Source organism: Silene latifolia, unplaced genomic scaffold, assembly GCF_048544455.1.
Source record: "Silene latifolia isolate original U9 population unplaced genomic scaffold, ASM4854445v1 scaffold_149, whole genome shotgun sequence".
Lineage (NCBI taxonomy): Eukaryota > Viridiplantae > Streptophyta > Magnoliopsida > Caryophyllales > Caryophyllaceae > Silene > Silene latifolia.
Window position 1 is genome coordinate 369,608 of NW_027413137.1, and position 9,851 is coordinate 379,458.

The 9,851-nt window shown below is 32.4% G+C and overlaps 1 protein-coding gene across 1 annotated transcript; it reads right to left on the minus strand.

Annotated features, from left to right (window-relative positions):
- Positions 1-416: 416 nt before the first annotated feature.
- Positions 417-3,358, minus strand: LOC141637819 (uncharacterized). The gene is made up of 2 exons (XM_074447242.1): positions 3,325-3,358; positions 417-964 (listed from the first exon to the last, which is right to left on the minus strand). Exons 1-2 carry the CDS (start codon positions 3,356-3,358, stop codon positions 417-419), a joined length of 582 nt encoding a protein of 193 aa, XP_074303343.1.
- Between the last annotated feature and the right edge of the window lie 6,493 nt (positions 3,359-9,851).

The following is a 9,851-nucleotide window of genomic DNA, read 5'->3' on the forward strand; positions in this document are numbered from 1 at the left end:
TATCAAAGGGTGTAAAAGGAATCTCCGGTGGAGGAGAAGAGGTGGAAACTTCTGCTGTCCCATGAATAACCTCATGGGGAGCTCCCGTCTGGATAGTTTTAGAGGTGAGGGGACGAACCCTCATGAAAGACATGGATCGTGGGTGGTAGAAACCCAAGTTTGTACCATGTAACAAATTTTCATAATCTTGACTTGATAAATATAGTGCTGTATGAGGTCGCCTCTTGTTGGAGAAGCGAAGATTATGCGATTTTGAGTCGGTTGGGAGGAATTTTGACCGACCGCAGAATCGTCGGAGAGTCCACAAATAGACTACAATGCTCGGAATCCAAAGGCGCCTCTGGTGAGGCTATGGGGACACAACCAAGCAGACAAGTCGGGACACAGTGTTTGTGATTTACTGTTCCTTCATTGCACTACCGTAACCAAACGGGATGATGCATTACTACCACTGCTGTACGTCGAAGAGGAGGAACATGAACTTCAGTGGTATCCAAAGGAGCAACCATAACACGCTTACCATTATTGTTTATTGCTAGCGACTGACTAACATCTGCCAGTTCCTGAATAATATCCTTATTATGAGGTTCAGCCAAGCGCGCCTCTTCCAAAACAGAACGAGCTTCAGGAAACCTATTCAGCTTCTTAAGGGCCACGGCCTTACGAAAAAGAGCTTTAGCATGTCGAGGAAAAAATTGTAAAACCAAAGAACAATAGATCAAAGCTTCCTCAAAACCTTGGAGTTTAGTAGCACACGCGGCCAAGTTTAAACACAAAGAAACAGCTAAAGAATAACTCGTGTTGAAATCAAACTCAATTTTACCCTTGAGAGTCGAACTGAGAAAACGACACGCGGTGTCGTAACAACCACCCGCCTGATCAAACTGAGATTGTCGAAAAAAACTATTGCCTAAATCCTTAAGCGCTTGAATTTGAGAAAAAGGGTTTTCAACTTGAGAAGAAGCTTTGGTAAAAAGAAATAAGTTTCCTCATCGGACAACTTATCGCCGCCGTGAAATAAAACAAAGTAATTAAGAAAACCGGCGGCAGAAGCAGAAGAAAAGGTTGAAGACGTCTTCATATCGAAACAAAATCCGACAAACAAAGAAACTTAAACAACCCAGATAAACGAAAGCAAAAGAGGTATTAAAATAGTAAATTAAGAAAACTGAGTTTAAAAGGCAGAAATCAAACCAAAGATCTCACAAAAGAAGACTGAAACAACCCAGATAAACTGAGTTACTGTTGGCGATTGAAACGAACAAACTTCACGCTGCAAACCAATACGCCGCCGGAGAAACGATGAACAAAGAACCGACCCAAAGAAAGCAGAGCCTCTCGCCGGCGACCAGAAGAGATTTAGCTGTGGCCGCCGGCGAGAGGAGGAGGGTAAGGTTGGCGGCGGATTAGCGGTGGGAAAATTCTAGGGTAATTTTGGGGATTTTTTGAGGGTCCGAAGTCTATTAGCGGAAAAATGTTATAGTAACAACAACCTGATAAACACAAAAACTAAACTTACAAATGCCTGAACCTTTCCACTATAATTAAAAATCTAAGTGTCATTCTTTCAAAAAAAATGTAAGTGTCATAAAAGTTATGGTCAGGTCATTTTCTTCGAGTTTTTTCTTGTATTTTTATAATTAAAGGAGACGTTTAGTTAGTTAGCTAGATAAATTTCTTTAAGTTTCTAGATACATACATTTAACTAGCTAAATACACTTCTTTAAGTTGCTAAATACATACATCTAAATAGCTAGATACACCCACTTAATTTGTTAGATAAATACCTCTATTTAAGGATATCCACCCCCCTCGTTTGAACCCATTCCCACTCGGAAAGGGTTCAGCCTATTTTTCTAGAGTTTAGTTTTTGTTTGTACTCTCGTTCCGATAATAAGTTACTAGATACATACTTTTAGCTATTTAGATACATTACTTTAAGTTATTAGATACATTCTTTTAAGTTGCTAGATACATACACTTCTTTAAATTACTAGATACATACTTTTAGCTGGTTAGATACACTTCTTTAAGTTACAAGATACATACCTTCAAGTTTCTAGATACAGTCCTTTAAATTAGTAGATACATACCTTTACGTAGCTAGATACATTTTTTTATGTTATTAGATATATATACCTTTAAGTTGCTAGATACACTTCGTTAAATTACTAGATACATACCTTTAGCTAGATAGATACACTCCTTTAAGTTACTAAATACATATCTTTAAGTTGCTAAATACATACTTTTAGCTTACTAGATACAATTTTTTAAGTTACTAGATACATACCTTTAGCTTATTAGATACATTTATTTAAATTACTAGATATATACACTTAGCTAGCTAGATACGCTTCTCTAAATTATTAGATACATACCTTTAACTAGCTAGATACATTCTCGTAAGTTACTAAATATATATCTTTAGCTTAGTAGATATACTCCTTTGTTTTGTTGGATACATTTTATTAAATAGAATGTTAGGCAATTAGTACGGATTATTAAATGATGTAATTATATACGGAGTACTCCCTCCACTTTTTTATATATGACGTTTTGCATTTACGAGGTAAGCCTTTGACTTTAATATTTACAAAAATATATTTGTTCAAAAAATATAAAAATGGTACCATTAAATTCCTTACGAAAAACTCTTTCATATGAGTATACATATCATAATATTTAGTCTTATATTTTAAGAGATATTGAAAAGAGAAGGGAGTGTCTCGAAATATGAGAAAGTCATATAAAAAAATAGAGGGAGTATTATGTTTGGATGTTGGTAGTGCTTTTGGATATTTTAATTTGTAGGTTCCAAATTGAGCGGAAATACGAGTGAATAAGACGTGTTAAGACTTAAGAGTTAAGACGGGTCAAACGAATAGAATAAAGAGCATCCCAAGATAAAGGTCATGGTCAACCCTTGACCTTGAAGACCAATTCACCAAATAAGATTAACAAAGTCCCTGCTTCTTTGTTTTCGTGCAATTCCAACGAACATTATCAATCATCTGCCAATTATATAGCCATTCTCCTGTTAAATCTCCATTGTCAAGCCAATTCCACATGAGAAAACCACATTATCACTATCTACCTTCACTTAACATTATCAATCACCAATAAAATATCACCAAATTGGACTCGAAACTCAAAACCGAATTGTTCAAGCCGACATGGCTCGAGTTGTTCAAGCTCGATGCAACAAAAGCAGCCCAGACCAAAACCCGACATCCGAGCTCATCAAAATGCACCTCCTTGGCGTTTTGACCTATCTCATTCCAGTCAACTACAACCAAATTGATTTTGTTCGTGCCCCTATACAGCGTTCACATTCACCAGCATCTTCAACCACCATCTAGACATTACTATTGACGCACCGAGAATGTTCCTCGCCGACGGTTGTTGCCGGAGTAAAAGTAAGCTGCAGAAGAGGGGGAAAAGAGAAAGGAGATCGGAACTATTGGGTGACAATAAAGGCATTGAGGTCGGTTACCGGTGGTGCGAAAAACGAAACTGGGGTGGTCGTCGGAGGTATGCCGGCAACGTTGCTCGCCGGCAGTGGCATCATGTGTGATTCTATCATTGTGTGAATGGTTAATCAGAGGGAGATCGTTTAATGAGAGAACAATAGTGAGCGCTGTATTGGAAATGTCCAATTGAATTTTATATACTAGTTCGTAAGGTTCGCACCGTACTTTAGTTTCTACGGATCTTACGTTATATATATATATATATATATATATATATATATATATATATATATATATATATATATATATACATCCCATGAGTCTTCAAAGATCTTAGATGAGAAATAAAGATATTAATTAGGACCATTGGATCAACAAGATCCAAGAGCTCTTGTCAAACCACGTCAACCCCTCAAATCAACCCAAAAACAAAGCACCAGCAGTTGTTTTCATTTACGTTCCCCAAATTTGAAAAATCTTTCTCTCTCTACCAAAATTCCAAAAAAAACCTAAAAAATCCTTCAAATACAACAAAAAAGCTGCTCATATAGATCGAAAAGTCAAAATCAAAGAAGCGTCCTATCATCTATCTCATTTCTTGAACACAAAATGAAGAGGTAAAAAATCGTTCCTTTCGATTGTTCATATTGTTAGCATCAATTGAATGTTTCATAATGTGCGATTTGTTAAATCGCGATTAATGATGCACGATTCATAAACTGTTTCGTATTATAACATTATTAATGATGCACGATTCATAAACTGTTTCATAATGTGCGATTTGTTAAATCGCGATTAATGATGCACGATTCATAAACTGTTTCGTATTATACTCATTGTTTATAATGTTTTTAAAAAAATTAGGGTTAATGATTTATGGAAACTGATTAATTGAAATTCGATTTTGTTTTGCTCGCTATTGATTTTCGTGTTTGTTCATATTTTAGTTTTCCCCTAAAAATTAGAGTTAATGATTTGTAGAAATTGAAAAATTAGTGCTTATTTTTGTTTTGCTCATTTGTTGAATTTTGTGTTTATTTATGTTCAACTATTCGCCAAAAAATTATAGTTAATGATTTGTAGAAACCGAGTAATTAATGTTCATTTTTTTTTTGGCGGTATTTGTTTTGTGTTCTTCATTTTTAGTTTTCGCCACAAAATTATGCTTAGTATTATGAATAAAGCGAGAGATTGATTTTCGCCTTTTTTTCTTATTCGTATTGAACTTTAATGATCTTTTTTTTTTTCGATTCGTATTGAATCAGAATCTTGTTACGGTGACATTGTTTGTGACAATATTATTGTGGAATTCTATTGTGACATTGTTACTTTCTGTCTTTATTCTTTTTTTTTCTCTTTTGTATATATTATCTTTGTTAGTTTTTGGTGTAGATTAGTCATTGAACTGAACTTGCAAAATTGTTGTAATATCATCCTTTCAATGCTCTAATACTATAACTTGTTTAAATTATTCTTTTTTTTTTTTACTGAAATTTCCTTTAAAAGTGAACTTTTTTTTTTACAATACTCTTAGCACTATATTGTTATTGTGATAGAGTTACTATATCTATGTTACATTATTAATATGTTATTGAAAATGTGAGATGCGAGTGAGATCAAAATGAGTAGTAAGCTAAAGATGTTTGTCATAAGGATAATCTGGAGTGGGAGTACATATTTATGGAGAAGCATCCTGCCATTGAAACAAATGTCGAGTTGAAGGAAAAGAGTCTTGATGTTTAACAATGGTGTTAATTTGTTTGATTTGTTTAGTTGTTTAAACAGTAGTATATTTGTTTGTGATTCTTGTAAATTTTGTTGGTAATGAATGTTCTTTTGTTACTTTGATTAATAATGTAAATGATTATTCCAATTATATGTGGGCTACCTAAGGCTCAATTTCTCGTTATATTTATCCACTTTATAATTACAAACATGGACAAAATAAATGATAATCGTAACATTGCTGAGTTTATTAGTTGTAGTAACACTTGTGCGATTACTCTTGATACGGTGACTATGTTCTTGTAACATCATTACGGAAATAATATTAAAAGTTCTAATTACAATTTATTTACCAACAAGAGGCAAGTGAATAAGACAGGTTCAACTCATCCTAATATGTTAAAAGGCTTTGAAATACCACATCACATTAATGTGAAAAATTTAGAACAAATATACATCATAGTCACACATAATGTTAAGAGTCTCAACTAGCATTTCAAATTCAATAATGTTGTCTTCTTCAATTCACGCCTATCTTCATGATCGATTAGTCTGCGTCCTACTATTTTTTTGTATATACGGTTTCCTTGCGCACGCGTTTTTGTGTTTCTTGATTTCTCAACCCTTCTTCAAAATTTTCGACATCAAAACAAAATATTCAACCATTAATAACTCAAACATATGCAAAAGCCGGGTTGTCGATCATTAGTGATAATTGTACAGTAAAAATATTACAAAGAACATCATTTCTAAATTTATGACAATGTTATACCAACAAATTTTACAATAACAATATTACAAAGAACTATATTTCAAGTTCGGTTCTTTCATGCAGTAATAATGTTACGGTAACACTATTACTGATAATATGTGTCCAAAGTATTTTACGAAACCTAATTTAATCGTCACAATTAATTACCCCAATTTTCATAAAATAAAGTCCAGGTATGAAATAAAGTAAACAAGTCCATCCGATCTCCGATTAATGCGAATAAGAGACAAAATTACAAAGCAAAAACAGATCGCATAAGAATCACGTAATAATGCAATTAATTTGTAAACTTACATCAATTCAATCTAAAAATTGTATACGAACAACAAAATACCTAAATTTTGCGAGATTGAGCGATAAATTCTCACCTTAAGTTTAAATATCCGACCTGCACACAATGTCGCACCCACCTTACGATTTAATCATATAATAATGTGTGATATTATGAATTGTTAAATCATGCTATAATATAATTTGTAAACTTACATTATTCTTTGTAACATGTTAAATTATTAGTGTAACATTGTTAGTGTTACATTATTCGCATGCTATCTGTAGTTATTATTGAGGAATCGCGATTCTTGTTGAATCAACTTGAAATATTATTACAATAACATTATTACTGTAACATTGTTACTTTGCACATTGCTCTCTCATTTGAGCTAATAGCCTTTAAACTAACAATTGGGTTATAAGGGAACTGAAACAAGAATATAATACATACAAAACAAGAATACTTGGAGAAAACATGATAAACATTGACACAATGCCAACTACATTATGTCAAGTAGTAACAATAATACAGTAACAATAATACAGTAACAATGTTACAGTAACATTGTTACTGTATTAAATAATGATGTACTTAAGTATCAAACTCACCCAATCAACTAGAGTAGGATCACAATCACTTGCCTTCTTTATCATCCAATAATCAAAAAGGTACTGAATTTCATTCTCCAATAACCAGAGAGAATCCTAACTCATAACTATAATTAGCTTATATAATACAACTTGAGCCAACACTCATAAGACGGAATTACGATACATTGCAAATGCTGATTTCATTATAGTATTAGATCAACAAGAATCATTTGATTCTTCCACATTGACCTAATAATCTTCCAATTTCTACATGTCGATGCAGGTTAGAGGGAAAAGATTAATTAATGAGGGAATAAATAAAACACAATTAAACCATGATGTACATAATTAAATCAAAAGATCATAAATCAACCAAGCTTCTAAAGTTCAAAGCATAATTCCAATTTTTTGATAGTTACGTATTAAATGGACATTTTCAAGTGGTTCATATCGATATGCATGATAATATCACTAATTTGTGCAAAAAAGAGTCAAAACATTCTAAATTGTACAATTATCGTAACACATATACACTATTATCGTAACATAAATTCACTAATGTCGTATATAACACATGATTACCATATTTGAACCAGAAGTATGTCGTTAATATAAGATTGGTACACTTTTATTGTAACACATATACACTATTATCGTAACACAAATTCACTAATGCCGTAACACATGGTCACCATATTTGAACCACAAATATGCCGCTACTATAACATTGTTATACTATTATTGTAATACATATACACTATTATTGTGATTATATACAAATAGGGGCGAAATCACATAACAGAAAACTCAACATAAATGTTGAATAATAATTGCAGAAAGTTGTAAGACCCTCAACAATGTAGAAAATGCAAAATAAAGACAAAATACCTAATTTTCGAGAGATTTAGCGAAAAACCTTCATAGTAAGTGTAAATAAATAAATAAATCGCACATAATGTCTCACAACTCTTAATGCTTGTTCCTAGGATTCCTTTGATTTCACAAAAAAAATAGGATGCGTTGTACTAACTAGGGTTTATGCAAGAATGTGATCGAAGAAATCGACAACGAAGAACAACTGATAAGAAGATTTAAACAATAAAGATTGCATAAATCATCAGATTGAACGGAGAAATAATCAAGAACACTGAAAATCGACAACAAATGTATACTAACTACATACATAATTGATTAATTCGGCACAATTGACGAGTTGTAAGCACAATCAAGTTAGGGTTTCTAAAATTAGGAATCAATTGAAACTAATAAGGTTGCATAGAATACGAACAAAAATTAGTTTACAATGGAAAATAAGAGTGAAAGAAGAATGAATCTGAGCAAGTAAAACTCACCATCATAAGCAAGCTTGAAGATTGAAAGACAAGATTTTAAATCTGTAATCGAGAGAAAGGGAAATGAGGGGAGAAAAAGGTGAATGAATTGAACTTACAAGTGAAGCAGATATTTTGTTTGTGCGGGATTACATTTGTACCCTCACTAAAAATCGTTGATCTCTGCCATTGATCTGCCTTGATCCGACGGCCTAGAATTAGACGCAAGACTCATTTAAGATTGGTGGACTCACTTGATGCAATTTCTATATATATATATATATATATATATATATATATAGAGTGAGCATCCCATGAGTCTAGCATCTTAGATGAGTCTAGCATATCAATAAGGACCATTGGATCAACAAGATCCAACAGCCCTCACTCTTCCACGTCACCCCCTATCAATCTGCAAAATTATAAAATTAAACACTACCTCTTTCACGTCTCATTATTGTCATAAATTTTATCTCTCTACAAGTATTCTCTCCCCCTCTCTCTCTAAACACCAGTCATCAATTATTCAACAAAAAAACAGACGATCTATTCCTTGAACCGCCTCTTTTTCCAAAAAACTTTAAAAATCAAACGAAATTTTCATTAAAATCAAGCGAAGATCTTCAAAAAAGTCTAGTTAAGATTATATTAGATCGGTTTATCGCATAAAGAAGAGGTATAAAACGCTCTCAATTTTCGTTGTATTTTACAAAAATTTCGTTGTGATTTTTGTTATTTCAGGTTGTTGTTGTTGTTGTTGATGATGATGATGATAATTGTTATTGTTTTTGTGGTTGTTGTTGATTATATTGATGATATGAAGAAATTATTAATTGATTTAGGGTTAATGTTTTGCTCAAACTGATTAATTGATTTTTCGCCAAAAAATTAGGTTTAATTTGCATGTTGCTTTTGTTGATCTTGAATTATATAAATAAACTGTCAATTGATTGTATATATATTCACTTTTTCGAACATAGAAATTGAGAAATTAATTCTAGTTTTTGTTTTCTTAGTTATTAAATTCTCTGATACTTCATGTTCTAATTTTCGCCTAAAAATTAGGGTTAACGATTTATAAAAACTGAGTAATTAATGTACGCTTTTGTGTTTGCGTGGTATTGATTACTGTAATAGCGTTATCGTAATATTACTCACGCATGACAGAAGCTGAACGATTTCATAAAATCCTCAACTCTTGTTCTTGTAATAGCGTTTAGTAACATTACTCTTTGCATGATGTAAACCGAACTTGAAATACTGTTACAACATTGTATATTTGATGTTATTGGTTTTTTCTCATTAAATTTGATGGTATAACAATTGTCATAAACTCACAAATAATGTTACTGTAATATTGTTACTGTAAAATTATGAATAATGATGGACCACAAGCTTCGCATAAGTTTTAGTTATTAATAGTCGAATATTTTGTTTTTAATGTCAGAATAATTGAAGAAGAAAGTTTGAGAAATCAACCAATACAAAAAAGGCGCGCAAAGAGAAGATATATACAAAATGGAGTAAGACTCTGGCTAATCGGTCATGAAGATAGGTGTGAAGAAGGCAACGTTAATGAAGTTGAAATCCTAGTTGAGGCTGTTAACATTATTGTCATATTTTGATGTGTGATTATGATGTATACTTCTTGTAAACTTTTCACATTAATACGATGTGATATTGCAA

Coding starts and splice junctions, on each gene's coding strand:
- LOC141637819 (XM_074447242.1), bottom strand. CDS start 3,358: ATGGTGGTTGAAGATGCTGGTGAATGTGAACGCT. Junction 965..3,324: donor TGCTGGTGAATGTGAACGCT/GTATAGGGGCAC, acceptor TTTTTACCAAAG/CTTCTTCTCAAGTTGAAAAC.